This window comes from Dermacentor andersoni, chromosome 9 (assembly GCF_023375885.2).
Source record: "Dermacentor andersoni chromosome 9, qqDerAnde1_hic_scaffold, whole genome shotgun sequence".
NCBI classification, from domain to species: Eukaryota; Metazoa; Arthropoda; class Arachnida; order Ixodida; family Ixodidae; genus Dermacentor; species Dermacentor andersoni.
Window position 1 is genome coordinate 24,449,878 of NC_092822.1, and position 17,240 is coordinate 24,467,117.

Sequence of the window (17,240 nt, forward strand, 5' to 3'; positions counted from 1 at the left end):
TTCTAGAAGAGAGAGAAGGGGGAGGGCAGATAGATGGATTTATGGGGAATGCAACGTCCCATGAGCAACACACACACACGATATATGAGGGAAGTCTCAGTTTCTTCATCCTTTATTTTATTTTATTTGTTTGTTTCTTTCTTTCTTTCCTTTTCTTTTACAAATATAAGGAAGGAAATAAGAGAGAGAGAGAGGGCACTGCTATTTTGACCACCGATAGGTTCTTTAACGCGCACTTCAATCATGGTACATGAGCGTGTCTTTCTTTCCTTTTTTCTTTTTGTCAGAATGCACCCTTTGCAGTCGCGAATGGAAGGACGGAAAGAAAGCAAAGAAACCTGACAAACGAGAGCGTAGAGGCTACAAATTGCCGTCTGCACAGCATAGACTGTCGCCCAGCGAACCCGGCGTCCTCTTAGTGTCAGGGACCGGTGCGTCTCGCCCGAACGCGTCAGACGACTTTTGGTCAGTATTGTAGTGACCTGGACGCATGCAGATATCCAGGCCGTGCCGTACACTTACCTGAAGGTTGCACAGACAACGAGACGTGCTCGAACCCGTCCTCTGGAAGCTCCTGTAATTCGAACGTGCGATGTTCAACAATGCTTTCATCAGGTAAAGGCGTACGAAATGGCGCTATCATACGTGCGACAGTGCGTCTTTTTTTCTCCTTCTGACTATGTCGTCGCGTGTCTGGTTCATGGAACAAGGAGGCTCGCAAGACTATCAGCGTGCTTCTAACGACAGAGTAACTGAATTCGTAGCTCCTTCGAATCTTTATATACCTTCTCTCATTTAGAGAGCCCGAATTCACGAAAGGCAGGCCACAGGTCGGCGACGGCCTAAGAATGCGGTGGCAAATACACCGCTGTCCAACTCGAATACAGTTTGTGCGAACATGCACAAGGGATTGCGATCTCTCATTTCCGTCACGTCACGGTGGAGGGGCAGTTCTGTTGACAATTCAATTATTTCGGGAACTATTGTCAGGCGTATGCACTATTTTGTTTTTGTTGTTGTTGTTTTGCCGGTGACCACCTTTCATCGGATTTTCCCTGCTATTAGGTATCTATTCGGCGCAAGACAAAAATGTTGAATCAGAAAATTCTTGAACCTTGTAGTGGATTTTGTAGCGAAAGTGTCTTGGCCAACCAGACTACACGCGCGACGCAAATGCTGTTGTATATACGTTCTCTAAACGTAAGTGAACACGAGTGATTATTTTAGCAACATACTGCGACGTACCGGGTGTTTCAGCCAACACTTTCAAAATTTTTTTTTTTTTTATGTGCCTGTGGCAGATAACAGAATTCTAGTCCATGAGCTGGTCTACTCGAAGAGGCGAACATTACTTGCGCAAAAAAAAAAAAAATGAAATGTATAATCGACAAGAGGTTACGTGAACAATTAAATTAAATTATGGGGTTTTACGTGCCAAAACCACTTTCTGATTATGAGGCACGCCGTAGTGGAGGACTCAGGAAATTTCGACCACCTAGGATTCTTTAACGTGCCCCTAACTGTAACTACACGGGTGTTTTCACATTTCGGCCCCATCGAAATGCGGCCGCAGTGGCCTGGATTCGATCCCGCGACCTCGTGCTCAGCAGCCCAACGCCATAGCCACTGAGCAACCACGGCGGGTCGTGAACAATTCAATCAATTCAAGTGAACAGCTAGCTTTTGGCGAATTCAAGGGAAAGGCTAGCGCATCACATCAAAGCGGGAGAAAGCACAAGCGAGACGCCCGGCGTTTGCTTTATTCCGCTTGCAAGGCGAGGCGTGATCGCTAGATACAGGCGCCAACTCGTTTCAGACGCCACCGCGCGTAGCTTTACTTACGCACGAAACAGTAGTGCACCAAAGTAAATTAAACTGCAACGAAATTTTGGACTGCGTAAAAAGCGTTAACTTAAGGTATAGGGTTGAGGTAGGGAACATATGGGTATAACAGCGCAAAACAGACGACCACCAGAAGGGAGGTGGTGGTGGTGGTGGTGGTGATGTTGAAGCAGGCGGGGTTAGCCTGGCATACATAGCCGGCAATTGTTCCGCCTGATCCTCCTTCGAGTTGAGATCAGGGGTGTGCCACTCCCATCGCCAAGCGAAGTCCCTTTCTGTGCACTGCCTCCAAGCGCTCGAATTGACTCGATGACGGTGATATCAGAGGGAGCTGATAGAGAATGCGGCTTGTTATCAGTGCAGCGTTCAGTTTAAGCATGGATATAGGATTGTTTCCCCAACGTACACCTGCCAATCGACGAAGTGCGTTGATTCTTTGCACTGATGCAGCCACAACACTTTCGACCGCACCACGCCATAGTAGCTTGTTGTCGATGGTGACGCCCAGGAATCGAACATGAGTTGCACGAAGAATTGAATGCCCTCTGATATTCAGCGTCAGACGTGTTTACTTGCGTCTCACTCCCGGGAAAAGCATGAAGGCTGATTTTTCTGCTGATAAGGATAGGCCAAGCGTCGATAAGTGGCGATCGATAGTGGAGATTGCGGCCTGGGCTATCCGGGCCAAACGTTTGTGTTGGTACCCCGAGATCCAAATGCAGATGTCATACGCACACACAAGCGCTTGCGTGTACGTGTCTCCCTTCTTGTGGTCGTCTGTTTACGCTGTTACCATATGTTTCAAGATGAACTATCGCGCCCAAAAAGAAGTATTGAAGATGTAGGGAAGCCTGCGGGATAAATTTTGCATTTAAAATGCGAGTGGATGCGTCGCGAAAAGCTTGCAAAAATATATGTTTTTAATACTAATATATCGACAAAAAAGAAAAGAAATACACCTGAAGCATAACTGCGAGTCGGCCTAGTTGGAACAGATTCATTTTTTAAAAAATTTTTGTGCGCAAACAGGGACGAAGAAGCGGAGCAACACGAGGACGAGCGCTCGTCCTTGTGTTGCTCCTCTTCTTTGTCTGTTTGTTTGCGCACAAAAAGTTTGTGGAAAACACCTCCTTCACCTCTCGGTGGAAGTGAAAAGAACGCACGGATTCGTGGCAGGAGCTGCCAGTTCAGCCAAAGTCAGGTTTCGCTACAGTTATTCTTGAATTCCATCGCACGTAGCAAACGCGGCTTATGCGTACCATAGGGAAGACCCTTAAAAGACGGGCAGAAGCCTGACAGCTTCCAGGCGATGTTACTGTACCTCTTTTCTTTCCCTCTCTCCCTCCCTCTCTCTCGTTTGATGAAGCAGCGCCGTCGTCTGCGCGTGCCTGGGGATATCCCGGCCGTCAACTTCGAGCGAGGCTTCCGCGCCTCCACACATCATCTTCTTCCTGGCTGACGACGTTGTGAGTATGTTGGGCCAAAATGTTACGCCAACAAAGGATTAAGAACTGGAGACTATTTACAAAGTACATCTACAAGGGATAACTGCAACGCTGGCCAGTTCGGCCGACAGCTCGACAGCCAGCACGCGTCCGTCGCCTTCGTCGGGGCGCCCGCGCGCATCGTCCACATGAAACACGCGACATGCGTGTATCAATGCACGGCGTCCACATTTGTGGACGCGAATCTTTCTTGCCAGTCTCTGTCCAGTATCGTCAGATGCAGGTGTTTTAATAGGCGCAGTGTGTACCACGCATGGTGATGATCTTTTTTTTATAATCTTTTTTTCTTTATCGCCTAGTTACAGAGTTGTGTATACTTGATACCTTAATTTACTTTTGACATTCTGCGGTTGTCTATTATTTTTCAACAAAAAATGACATAAATTAAGCATTTGCTTCTTATAGCCGCTCGGCATATTTGAACTTTTTTTCTTTTAGACGCGACAAACTTCGTCAGAATCGCCGCAGTGTATGGAAAGAGAAGACATATTTCTCGTTTGTTTCCATGCACTTAGAAGCTCCCGAGGTAAACCTTCCTTGTAGAAATAAATTCGAGGTCCCCTCTCATTTAGGCGACAGGGAATACGTAAGGGAATACGTCTACATAAGACAGGTAGTGACTGCGGATCCGGATCATAACACTGAAATAATCAGAAGAATAAGAATGGGCTAGGGTCCGTTTGGCAGGCATTCTCAGATCATGAACAGCAAGTTGCCATTATCCCTCAAGAGAAAAGTGTATAATAGCTGTGTCTTACCAGTACTCACCTACAGGGAAGAAACCTGGAGGCTTACGAAAAGGGTTCTACTTAAATTGAGGACGACGCAACGAGCTATGAAAGAAGAATGATGGGTGTAACGTTAAGGGATAAGAAAAGAGCAGATTGGGTGAGGGAACAAACGCGAGTTAATGACATCTTAGTTGAAATCAAGAAAAAGAAATGGGCATGGGCAGGACATGTAATGAGGAGGGAAGATAACCGATGGTCATTAATGGTTACGGACTGTATTCCAAGGGAAGGGAATCGTAGCAAGGCGCGGCAGAAAGTTAGGTGGGCGGATGGGATTAAGAAGTTCGCAGGGACAACATGGCCACAATTAGTACATGACCGGGGTAGTTGGAGAAGTATGGGAGAGGCCTTTGCCCTGCAGTGGGCGTAACCAGGCTGATGATGACTCTCGTCGGGGGCACCCGGCGTGAATTTCTACAAGGCACGCATACATTTAGGGGCATCTGACATTGACAACCTTGTCTTTCTGGGTGGTTTCGGGTAACGTATGTAGGACAGGGGCAAATGATCTTTGGCTGCGCGGCAACTGTCCTTAAGCGGTCCTAATTAAACTGGTGACAACGGCCGATCAGCGCGAGCTAGACTTCCCGTGGAACACTCGTGTTACCGAAGGCACACAAGCGGAGAGTAAAATTGCAACACATTATAGTCAAGGTTTGTGTTGCCCTTTTCCTTCATACTTGTACCCGTGTTTGGACACCTGAGTTTAGTAACACAAACCCCAACCAATTAACTTGCTCAAGCTACGGTCGTTCAAAACGTGAAACCCTGATATAATGATCCAAACAAGAAAAAGGGCTTCACGGGAAGACAGGTACCAAGTAGTCAACGGTGTCCAACAAGCTATACCATTGTCCGAACGCTGGTTCCAGCACGAGGCTAGCTTCCTTCGTTCGCTCACTGCTTTGAAGACTCATATGAGATGATACACACACCATCATCGGCACACTGACCCAACGTATTTATCCGAACACTTCCGACGTGCAGGGCTGGAACGATGTGAGCTTCCACGGGTCTCGCCAGATCCCGACGCCCAACCTCGATGCCCTGGCGGCCACCGGCGTCATACTGCAGCGCCACTACTCGGCCTCCACGTGCACGCCCTCGAGGACGGCCCTGCTGGCGTCCGTGTACCCGGCTCGCACGAGTAAGCTTCGAACTTACGTACGCAGGGTGCGTGTTTGTGAACTAAGAGGTGCAACATAAGATACAGGAAAAATGGGTATATAGCGAGGATATGTAGTGAAGACTGTTGGTAAGAGAGAGAGAGGTCAAACACAGTGACTCTCCGCTTCTTCGTTACGTGTGAAATATTCTCATTGTTAAAAAAATGCCTTCTTTTTTTTGGCGAGAAAGAGGTGATAAGGCCAAGTTTCTCAACGATCAAACGAATCTGGTACTTGCAGTGCCGTTCGTCCGTAGGAGATTGGTACTGGCCGCTCTCTCTCTCTCACACACACACACACACACACACACACACACACACTCACTCACTCACTCACTCACCTCACTGATCTGTCTAAATTGTATTTTCTCTACTGCATGTTAACCCACTGGCTTACTGCCAATTATCACATGGTCGCTGACCCTCACGCGCGATTCATCGCAGACGTGGGCTACAAGGCGTATCCGCCTGCCTCGGAGCAGTCCCTGTCGCTGCGCTTCGAGCTGCTGCCGCAGAGGTTGAAGCGCCTCGGATACAGCACGCACCTCGTGGGCAAGGTATATAACTCCGCATGATATGCATTACCAGTACATAGGCTGTTGTAAGTGCGCTGGTTGTGGCAAACGTAAGCACGCAAATATATAAATTGCAATCATGTAATCACTATCGAAGTGTTCCGAAAAGAAAATGAGTGGCAAATCTATCTATCTATCTATCTATCATCTATCTATCTATCATCTATCTATCTATCATCTATCTATCTATCATCTATCTATCTATCATCTATCTATCATCTATCTATCATCTATCTATCATCTATCATCTATCTATCTATCATCTATCATCTATCTATCTATCTATCATCTATCTATCTATCTATCTATCTATCTATCTATCTATCTATCTATCTATCTATCTATCTATCTATCTATCTATCTATCTATCTATCTATCTATCTATCTATCTATCTATCTATCTATCTATCTATCTATCTATCTATCTATCTATCTATCTATCTATCTCTGATCGGCTGAATGGCTGATGGGCTTTGTGACCGACCGACCAACCGTCCGCCCGTCCGTCTGTCAGCTAGCCAGCCAGCTAGCCAATCTGCCACTCAAACGATTGTATCACTCATTTCCTCCAGCTGATTTTTTTCTGACGGTTCAACGTTTTCGCCTAACACAAAGATAACAAATGACCTATGAGGGCGAATGACGCATGTAACACGCAGTGGCACCTGGGATACTCGAGCGTCGAGTACACACCGACTTGGCGAGGCTTCGACACGTTCTTCGGCTACTACAACTTCGGAGGCTTCTACTTCAACCACAGCGTTGCATGGGTGAGTCGCCGAAAAAAAAAGATAAATAAATAAAGTACAGTTTGGTCAGAGCCGGTCGCGAAGCGACCCTTAACCCGATAACATCAGTTGAAAATTTTTTCGCGGAGTAGGAGGGGGGCACACTTTCGGGTGTTGGCTGCTTAAGGCCAGCGTTTGCCGCGCATTTTGAACCTTGCTCTACTTTTCGAGGGTCCGTATATCAAGAAAGGAAGTATTATCATATTATAAAGGACCACACAAAAAACATGGTGCACAAATGAATTTTGGCTATACAACTTAATAGATGCAGAAAATTTTAATATTGCCAACCCAATAATTACTCCCAAAAGCGGACAGTAATAAGTAGCATGACCTCGAACTCGCTCGTGGATGCACATAATGATACTCGCATAGAATCGCGTGGGCTCTTCCTCGTGTAAAGTATCACCGACTTAAAAATAACTAGAATAGTGAACTGCAGCGATTCCAACTTGAGCTCACTCAGGCCCACCCAAGCTCCCAATCACTCGTACTCGTTCCAACTCAAGCCCATGTGAACTCACATCGACTCACTCCGATTCGCGCTCGCACTTACGCCGAGCCACCTCGACTCACTCAGGCTTGAACTCGCGCCTACTCAGACTCCTGTTCGACTGAGACTTACAATCTCTTGGGTTCAGTGGGGGCTCACTGACAGTTATAGGTAACGCTGTGCCTGAGTTAGTCGACCACTCGGCGAACACAGGAGTGAGTCGACCAGTCGATTCCAGCCAGGTGCATAGAGATCGTCCACCTTCCAAAAACGCTGGGTTTCAAAGCTGATGTGAGAGTTACTTGGTCAGTGGTTGAGATAAGCTGATAAGGAAGAGACGTTCGGGGTAATGGTTAATAAAGAAAAGCAGTGTTCAGATGGAACCTGGGTCGTTGCAGGCGTACGTATACCGTCACAATATAGAGATAGATGTTTTTAACAAGGGGAGAGAAGATATAGTAGAGATGTGTATAAATGCTGCGCGGCGATAGATGTAGTAAAACGCGATTAGATCAGGCAGGCTAGGTGCCTAATTGTCGCCGCCCCATATCAAAGGAAATGCCATTAGAAATCATTATCCCCATCATCATGGACTCGTGCATGAGGCCACCGACGTCCATGACAGTGACGTAAGCTGCAGTGAGATCAAAGCCGAGGGATCTGACTCAGCAGCCATAAGACACAGCGCTACAATGGGGTGTTTTAAATATGTTCGGACCTGTTTATATGGTCCCAAAACTGGGCCCAGTGTACCTTTGCATCATACTGGACTACCTGGAAACGTTCTTTCAAGAAGCGGACAGCTTCTCCCTCATTTTGCTCTACTCTTCCCTGCACGTTCGTCACGGATGCTGTTCAACCTGACGGTTTGGCCTGACGCAGGAAGGACACTGCGGCGTTGACCTCTGGTACAACGTCGGCCATTCTATACGACCCGTGACCAACCTGAGCGGGATCTACTCCACCCACGCGTTCACTCATCGGGCCACGCAGATTATTGCCGAGCACGACGTTCAAAAGGTCGGTCGGTCGGTCAGTCAACAGATATTTACTATATTTTTAGTTTGTCACTATACTGTCAGTCGTGTCGGAAACCATAAGAGGGAGGGCATGTTCGCGAGATTAGGGGATGCATACAGGCAATGTGCTAAATGTCAGAAAAGATACAAATTTTGAGAGGAGCCAAATAAGACAAGCCGTATAAAGGTACACAGCGACAATTTTCCGTTGCTGAAGGATAAGATCAATGTCAATAAAACTCTGCGACAATGTCATGATAATACTAATGATTTCAACAAAGAGAGAGAGAGAGAGAAAAAATACATGCCAGAGTGTATGCCAGATTACCAGAATGACAAGTCAAACCGAAATTGAGTGTGGCATTGTGCATTATGTACAAACTTTAACACCACATCAATGGGAGCATCGACAAAAATTAGGCAAGAGAAACAAGGTACCTTGAGAAGTACTTTGTTAAAAAGAACATCTATTCATGCAATATGTTGCACCTTACTCAGACCGATAGCCAGCATAGTAGATGAGACTGCCCTGCAAAAATTATCGATTGCTTAGGGTGGAAAAGGAAACCGCCCCTCTCTTTTGCTGTCATCGACTTCGTTTATCTTCCTTCGGAAAGTGGTACCCATTCTATGACTATATCAGACAACCATGCAGTTATATTGCGTGAGTGTAAGTAAAAAAAAAAATACACAGCTTGTTTCACTATAGTCCCTAATTCGTGGGCTAGTGTACATTGTAATCGGGTTTGATTGCACAGTAAGGCGGACGTTATATATAAATACCAACCGAGCTTTATTCTAAAACACACGGCACCCACTTTCTTTAGTTTATGCGCATCTTGCTTTGGCAGTGAACCCCACAAGCCAGTTCACCGACCAGCTGGTGTTGAATCATCACGCGACAGGCAACAGGCGCGGAATGCCGAAGTCGTGAAAAAGGATTTATACGAACGGATAACTAGAATGATATGAATGTATACGTGACTATAAAAAAAGGTCATTTTTCGTTCATTTTCCCTCGATTACCTGACATAAATATTTTTCTTTGATTTAGTACGCCTTCCTTTTTTGAGTTTCGTCCTCGCAATTGAAAATCACGAAGGTGGCCGTCAGATGGAGTTCAGCCCACTGTGGTATAGAAGCTACGTAAGCAGCTATGGATAAAGTGCGTCACATAGGCTGTCCACCTATATATCGAAGCGTCAGCCAGCCTGTCTGAGGCACTTTATCCCTGCTTATTACGTATCTTCTATACCACAGTGCCCACGTCTTTCAGCATCAACGCTTTCACCAAGTGCGAACGACAAGCTCGCAGAAACTGCATTCTTACTCCTGCCGTCTGCTTAACAGGCTACTTTTCGCCGCATTTTAATGAAGAATTTCATGCGGGGAGAATGCTTCCTCAGTGTGGCTTTGTTTGTCTTGATACATTTACGTTTAATTCATCCCTGCCCAAGGCACACCCAACCACTACTTATAACTGGACGTCTAAGCCCCGAAGCTCGCTGCCAGCATCGTGAGAATACGTAAATGAAGACGCCGCTGGAACAATGACGACGCGTTTCCTTGTTCCCCGGCTCGCAGCCGCTGTTCCTCTACGTGAGTCACGAGGCCGTGCACGCCACTTGCGACAACTGCACCGCGGAGGCGCCCCGGGAGAACGTGGACAAGTTCGCCTACATCGCGCAACGCAACCGCACCCTGTTGGCCGGTGAGATATCGCGACCGCGCGTTTACTGTCTTATCTACGATTTGGCAACGGCGCCGATTCTGAGCCAATCAGAGAGGCCGTTGCATAGCAGATCTCTCTGGGCCAATCGGAGCGGACGGGATTGCGAATTCGATGACTTGGCGGAAATCGACAATGTCCAGATAAAGCACGCGTGATAGCAGACGGCGCCCGTCACGTGTTCATCACGTGATGGTGCCCATTGCGCGTGGACGGCATCAGGAATATAGGAGGAGACGGGAAGCAACGCATGTTCGCTGGTGAGCGCTTATACACCGCGTCGCCGGGGACGTAATTTTGTAGTTTCTCGACAGAGAGGTTCTGTTAATTGCGTACTGTTAATGAAACACCACGTTACGCGCTTAAGGAACGAACTGCTCAATTTCACTAGTTCCAATAACTTTTCCTGCGGAAAGAAAGGGCCCGAATAGAATCGAACATCTTGAAATCCGTGCCCTGACACTGACGTATAGGCACTTAAGTTCCAGCGCGAAATTAAAAAAAGAAAGGAAATTGGGCCTTTCTATCTTCACTAGTAACAAAAGCGTCCTCTCTACCAAAACATGAAGCCCTGAACGAATACCTGAGCAGGGTAAACTAACTTAATGATTCTCTTTAGGGGGAGTTCGTTAGCTTTAATAAAAAGTTGGAGGTGGTAGCGGGGCTGCATGCTCGCCTGAAGTGCTACCTCAGGTGTTGGTGTTAGGTCTGAAATGTGGCATACTAGTCACTCAAACACGCAAGAGCCACATAGGCCCACAGGCAAGCGCATATATTCACTAAGGCTTTTCATAAAGTATCACTAATACCTGTAGACTTTGGAACAAGAAAATAGGAGCGCTTTTTTGTATTAAGCGCTCTGCACAGGCGGGGCTTCTCCGAAGGCTTATGATGTCCCGTACACAGTAAATTAATTTAGACCCTTCAAGGTCAATAAGGGTGTGTAAATCAGTCTACGTATCACAGCCTTACACCCAATGATATATACCCTTAAAAGTGAATAAGCCCTACTGAAAAAAACCCGTATTCCCCTTAACTCCTATATATCCAATAACGTCATATGATATATAAAAATTTTTGTGTGGGATCTTACTTGCATCATATCGAATTATTGAATATAGGAGTTAAAGGGTATATGGATTTTTCAGCAGGGAGGGTATATAATCAGTCTATACCTCACACCCTTACACCCAGTAATTCACACCCTTAAAAGTGAATGAGGGTTAAACCAGACTATAACACATGCCCTTACACCCAATAATTTAGACCCTTAAAAGTGAATCAGGATGTAAATCTGTCTATAGCTCACACCCTTACACCCAAAAAGAATGTAAGGCTGCGAGTTATAGATTTATTTACACTCTTATTTCCTTTTACGGGTGTAAATTATTTTACTGTGTAAATGAAGTTGGAGTCGTGCAGGAACTGTAGGGCGACCTTCGGACTATTAGAGTTCGAGCCTTCTTGGTGGCTAAAACGCTCATTACATTTCATGGTATACAGGAACATCGGAGATACGAACGGAAGTAACGGAAATTGCAGCACCATTTTTCTAGCGCAACAACAAATGCGTTGGAAACGTTGCGTTTCCTGCTGCTATACTCGACTGGACCCTCTACACATGAGGATTTCGTTGCTGGCGACAAATTTACGCCGTCAGCTAAGCCGCACAGATCGTGTCTCTGCGATAAAGGCATTACGCCTTCTCGTTGGATTCTGCGTCGTAGCATGGCGCCACCAGCGCTGGTGTGGTCTGAGGGCATGTCTTAGTGCCTTTAGTGTGGTCCGGTCTTTCGATTTTACGTCCCGTCTCTTTATAAGCTTAAAAAGCCTCGATGTTCTCCCGGTAAGAATGATTTTTTTTTTAATTCCCCGTTCTAGAAAGGTAGTTTAATAGCTTACTAAATTACTAAACTTAAATGTCTGTGTAACGTTCACTTAATGCGCATGCGCAGGCGCCCTGGACCTGCTCGACGAGTCCGTGGGGCAGGTGCTGGCGGCGCTGCAGTCGCGCGACATGCTCTCGCGCAGCGTGGTGGTTTTCGTGAGCGACAATGGCGCGGGACCGCTGGCAACGGGGGCCAGCGAGCTCCCGAACGGGGGCAACAACTGGCCTCTGCGGGGCACCAAGGAAGGCGCCTGGGAAGGCGGCGTGCGGACGTCGGCGCTGCTGTGGTCAGCCAGCCTCCGAGACAGTCTACCGCGACCGCCCTCCCAGCAGGTGGTGCACGCCGTGGACTGGGGTCCCACTCTCTACGCAGCCGCAGGTAGGGTACACGTATACGAAACAGACACCGACCCCCCCTCCCCCCCTTCCCTATCGGACATATATTGAATATGTAGTTAGTTTCTCCCACTCTTGTGTCCCCACCATTATTTACAAGCATTCATGCTTCTTTATGTTTCTGCAAGGTGGCAATGTGTCGGAGCTGGGCGATATAGACGGCACGGACCTATGGGATGAGCTGTCTACGGGAGAAGGCGAAGGACGCTACGAGGCACTCCTGCAGCTCGAAGAGCCGGATCAGTTGTCGGCCATCATCTCTGGCAGGCAAGAACGGAAATTTGCGTCACAGGCGAAATGTTCTTTTGATTTTACTTCGTTGCTTTTGTGCTAAGTTGCCAATATCGGCTAGAGGACTTTTGTCTCAGACCACTCTCTCCGCTTTCCTTTTTTAAATGCGTAAGCATTTTTATGCCTACACAACGAGGAAACCCGCCCGTCCGTCACCTAGGACGATTGCTTTAAAGATAGGGCCCGGAGCAGCGAGCGTAGCTATACAGTGCTTGTGCCTGTTCGCGAAACTTCTTCTTTGAAGCCTCTCGCGTGTCATATGAGCCTCTGTGATATCTGATCACGAGACATTTTACTTGCGACCACAAGTCATGTGTATTGTCAGCGTTGGTTCGCGTCATTCTGTCTGAAGCCTCCTGTGTGTCATATACCTTAGCACACAAAGACACACACACAAAATAATTTTTAAAGAATACACAAAGGTGCATGCGCACCAATATCTCGCATGCAACAGCCGTCATTCACCCAGTGCAGGACAAGTGGCGCAGCAATACTTCGCTACATTAAAGGACTACTGAAATTTTCGATTGCTCAATTTTTGTGCAGTAAACAAAGGCACAGAAAAGAGTGTAGTGGGAAGGGTCAGATCGACACAAATAATTGACTATATTACTTGATTACAGTTTCGGTATTGGTTAGCCAGCATGCGGATGCGTCATGACGTCATGAAACGCTGGTTCGTTCCGTTACTGCGACAGCTGCGACTGATTCTGATCGCGCGCATGGCTTCCTAAAGTTACAGGCACATCAGTTACAGACAGAAGCATTAACAGCGGTGAGAGCTAGAGGCGGGTACCACGTGCGTTGCGTGCATGCCTGAAAAAAAAAAAGGGGGGGGGGGGGAGAAAGGAAAACGAGTACACTATATATGACAACGATACAACTCGCTTCTTGGCACAAAGATTACGCATGGCCGAAAAAAATGACACCGAAATGGGCCGCCCCCGTGGAACGGCCGCACCTCGTCATGAGCGCGAAAGGACATAACAAAATTTAGGCTTTCACACCTAAGAGTGTATGTACCATAGATGAAAATAGCCTTGTTACGCGGTCCGAAATTTTCTTGAGGTTGGCCTTTGGAACTCCACGATCTTAATTTTTGGGATCGCCTACGTCATCATAACTCGCTTTCGCGCAGATACAAGCTCATACAGCGACTCGAGGGACCCTCGGACCCGTCGCTCGACCAGCAGGTGGCGCTGCCGCAGGGACAACCACCGGAAGGCCTCGACCTGGACGCCCTCATGAGGGCGTCGGCGGCCTGGCAAGCGCTGCAGGCCGCCCTCAACGCCACGGGAGGGCGCTCTGCGCCGTTGACCCCGCTGCCGGATTGGCGCGAACAAGCCGCACTGCAGTGTGGCCGCGACGCGGAGGAGTCTGGCAACTTAGATCCTTACGAGAGCGTCTTCATGTTCGACATAGTCAGCGACCCGTGCGAAACCGCCAATATTGCGTCATCCCATCACGAGGTTTTCTTCTTTCTTTTTACTCCGCGATTTGCCTTCTGGGGAAATTCACGTGCCAAGGTGCAGCCTTTGTGAGAGGGCCTCCGGAATAATTATTTTCCACTCGGGTACCATTAACTAGCACCCAATGCACGGAGCTAGGGAGGTTCTTGCGTTTCACTCCCCAAGGTTGACGACTGGGCGTGTTGGTATAGCATATTAGAGGTTGGATTGCGCAACATTTTTACGAGACACACAGAAGAGACAGTGCTCAGACAGCGCTCTGTGGTGTGTGTCTCTTCTGTGTGTCTCGTAAAAATGTTGCGCAATCCAACCTCTAATAGTTTCACTCCCCTCGCCCCCTCCCCGTCCCCACCGTCACACACACACATCGAGATGCGGCTGCCGCGGCTGGGATGTTCCAGGATTACCCGCGCAAGGCCATTGTTGGCATTATTTCGGAAGGCACCGTATTTCGAAGGGCAGACAAAGAAAGCCCCGATTCCCCCTGCTGTCTGGGAGTTCACTCGAAAGCGAAACTTCCTTTGCCAAGCCTCCCCGTTGTACTGCGTGGGCTGTTAGTTGGTGGTTCTCGGTCTTTCAATTCTCGTTTGATGGGCACGCGAGCCGGGCCGCGGCAAACCGGCTAATTAGTGCCAGTGAGCGCACCTCTGTCCTTCATATTGAAACAAAAGAAATTACGACATAAAATTTGTACATATCACGCCGCCTCACATATATCCCTAATACACGCATACCTCTTAATGTTATCGCGCACGATAATGAACATCCTCTTTGATTGAAAAAATAATGTATATATATGAATTCGACTGTCCCGTTCTTAGGCCATTGGGTATTTACCACTGGTTATGTGCCCATTCTTGAACAATCCTCCAGAATGGTTATGCGCCACTGTAACTCAAGGGGTATAGGATTAAAAACTGATTAAAACTCTCTGCAGGGCTAGTTGGTACATAGAGTCTAAGAATGGCATATATATTAAGGGTATAAGATCCTTAAATCATAACAATGGTATAAGGGTATAGGATGCTTGAATGCATTTAGGCGCGTTCATGGCACGAAAAGAGAAGCCCAAACGGCAACGCGTTCTACTTGTGTCTGTCTCTGCACGCCATGCCTTTCGCGCAAATGAATCCTCACCAACTTTCCGAACCTTCAGTCGTTTTCGATATGTGTCGTACGTAATTCTCCATGCACACACCTCTCATCGCCATTTTTCCTCCCACAAGCATCAGCCGTCTCTTTCGTCCCCACCGACAGTCGCTGAGATGGAGAGGAATTTTATTCGCAGGAAAGGCAGACAGGTTGCATCGCTTCGTCGACGCCTGACAGTGTGCGTCCGCTTAGATCTAGCCTGACTAACTTAATCTAAATCTATAGCTAGCGTAACCTAACTATTGTATTTCAATTTCGGCACAGCTTGTGGACGGTGCAGTGCATGAACTTGAACACTGCACGAGATTACACGTCGCAGAATAATCACAACGCATTTGTAGGCATCCCATTTACTTGTATAGCGTTTAATTAACCGCTTCTCTTAAACTCCGCTACACATAAATTCCGAATTGTGAGTTGGATCAGCATAACTGTTTTTCTTTTCTTTTCAGGAGCGTGACAAGCTCTTGGAGAAGCTAAGCAATTACCGCACCGTCCTTTCTCCATCACAAAGCAACGACAATACCGACGAACGGGGATTCCCGGAACACCATAGCTGCCTATGGTCTCCATGGGTGGGCGTGACACCCACGCCGTACCAGAACTGTCCTTGCTGAGTAGGGAAACCGTACCCATGCCCTACCAGAACTGTCCTTGCCTAGTAGGGCAACCGTACCATAGTGGCTACGACATTTACGAGGGTGGTTCACAAACGATAGACAAAAACCCTCACAAAATCAAAATTTGAGCAGAACTTTTTTTGTTGTTGTTGTTAACCGGCCAATGTTATGACGGCGGCGCTGCCGCACCTTTGTGGCGTAGCTATGAGCCTTGCATAGCCTCCGAGATTCGGAGCACCCGCGCGCACCGCCATATATATATCCGAGGTAGCGGTGTGATATACGTTGAAGCGATTGCAACTTCGCATGACGTCACTTGCTACTGGTTTCGGGTGCGCGTCCGCGGTATTGCGGTATACACGATGCTCTCGTATTACGTGTATACGCGAAGCTAAAAACCCTCCAACTTTAACATACCATGAGTGCACAGTGATTCACAAAGGTTTGCGGAACACCAGATTGTCGTACAGGCCGAATTCCCACGAAGCCTTGATATACGTAGCCTCAAAAAAACTGCTACAGAATAGTTTTTTTTTTTCAACCGACGGTGATCCACTTAAAGGCCAAGTGCCACGAAATATAACTCTGGCTAACGTGGTTGTAGATGTGCAATAGTACAGCCGAACGCATCTGCAACGAATGCTTCTACAACGAAATTACCCGTAAAAGGAAAAAAATAGTGATGTCCTAGTTGTATTGTGAGCCGTGCGGTACGGGACCTTTACAACGAAGTTACCTTTATAACGAATGATTTCGAAGACCCCAAGCACTGCGTTATAAAGGCGTTCGATTGTATATAGCGTCGAAGCAACCTTGGCAGAGCTGCAAGACTGGTAATTGCCCGATTTTCTTGTTAGCAGCCCTGCAGTAGTAACTAAGTAGGCGACTCACGCAGCTCGTTGTTAGCGCGTATGACGCAAATTACAGCACTTTGTCTCCGAGTTTTTTTTTTCTTAGCCCGCCGTTGGCACCGCCTAATCAAAGAGGTCTTGTCAAGAAAGCCTCCTTGGTTCTCAATTTTCCGGGTCACGCGTCACTTTCGGCAAGTAGTACTGGCGGCGTTCCTATTTTTTTTCCTAGTTTGGGCATCGGAAACGTCTTTTTTTTTGTGAGCCTTTGATGACGCATCCGCTCGTATTTCAAACATGAAATTTCGGATGAAGGTTGCTCAATGTCTACACGCTATCAGAAAGTATAGAATTTCTTACGCGTTGCAAAATTTTGTCGCAGTTGGCATTTAAGTTCTTAGCGCCAATGTCTTTTAACAGAGGATATATTCAAATTTTGTTGTGAAACAAAACATTTTGCGATTGTTTATACGCAATGTGCGCCATTATGAAGACGAAATATTCCTTTTAAAGACGTACTTTTCTTATCCTGTGCTGAAATAAAAACAAAAAACGTTCTGTGAGAGAGAGATTAACTTTAGTGCCCAAACAACGTTTACGAAACCAAATTTTGTTAGAGTTGTTCTTCGAAACGAGAACAATACGTGACAGTGTACATTTGATACTAAA

The 17,240-nt window shown here is 47.1% G+C and overlaps 1 protein-coding gene across 1 annotated transcript; it reads left to right on the forward strand.

The window, feature by feature from the left end:
- Positions 1 to 679: 679 nt before the first annotated feature.
- Positions 680 to 13,730, forward strand: LOC126527323 (arylsulfatase B-like). The gene is made up of 9 exons (XM_072284363.1): positions 680 to 748; positions 5,126 to 5,285; positions 5,748 to 5,860; positions 6,538 to 6,648; positions 8,042 to 8,179; positions 9,763 to 9,889; positions 11,860 to 12,174; positions 12,320 to 12,490; positions 13,621 to 13,730. The coding sequence occupies exons 1-9, from the start codon at positions 680 to 682 to the stop codon at positions 13,728 to 13,730; spliced, it is 1,314 nt and encodes a 437-aa protein (XP_072140464.1).
- The last annotated feature ends 3,510 nt before the right edge of the window (positions 13,731 to 17,240 follow it).

Bases quoted from the DNA above. Each gene is read 5' to 3' on its own strand.
- LOC126527323 (XM_072284363.1), top strand. From the start codon at position 680: ATGTCGTCGCGTGTCTGGTTCATGGAACAAGGAGGCTCGCAAGACTAT. The intron at 749-5,125 runs GTAACTGAATTC...TCCGACGTGCAG, and splicing joins AGCGTGCTTCTAACGACAGA to GGCTGGAACGATGTGAGCTT. The intron at 12,175-12,319 runs GTAGGGTACACG...TGTTTCTGCAAG, and splicing joins CACTCTCTACGCAGCCGCAG to GTGGCAATGTGTCGGAGCTG.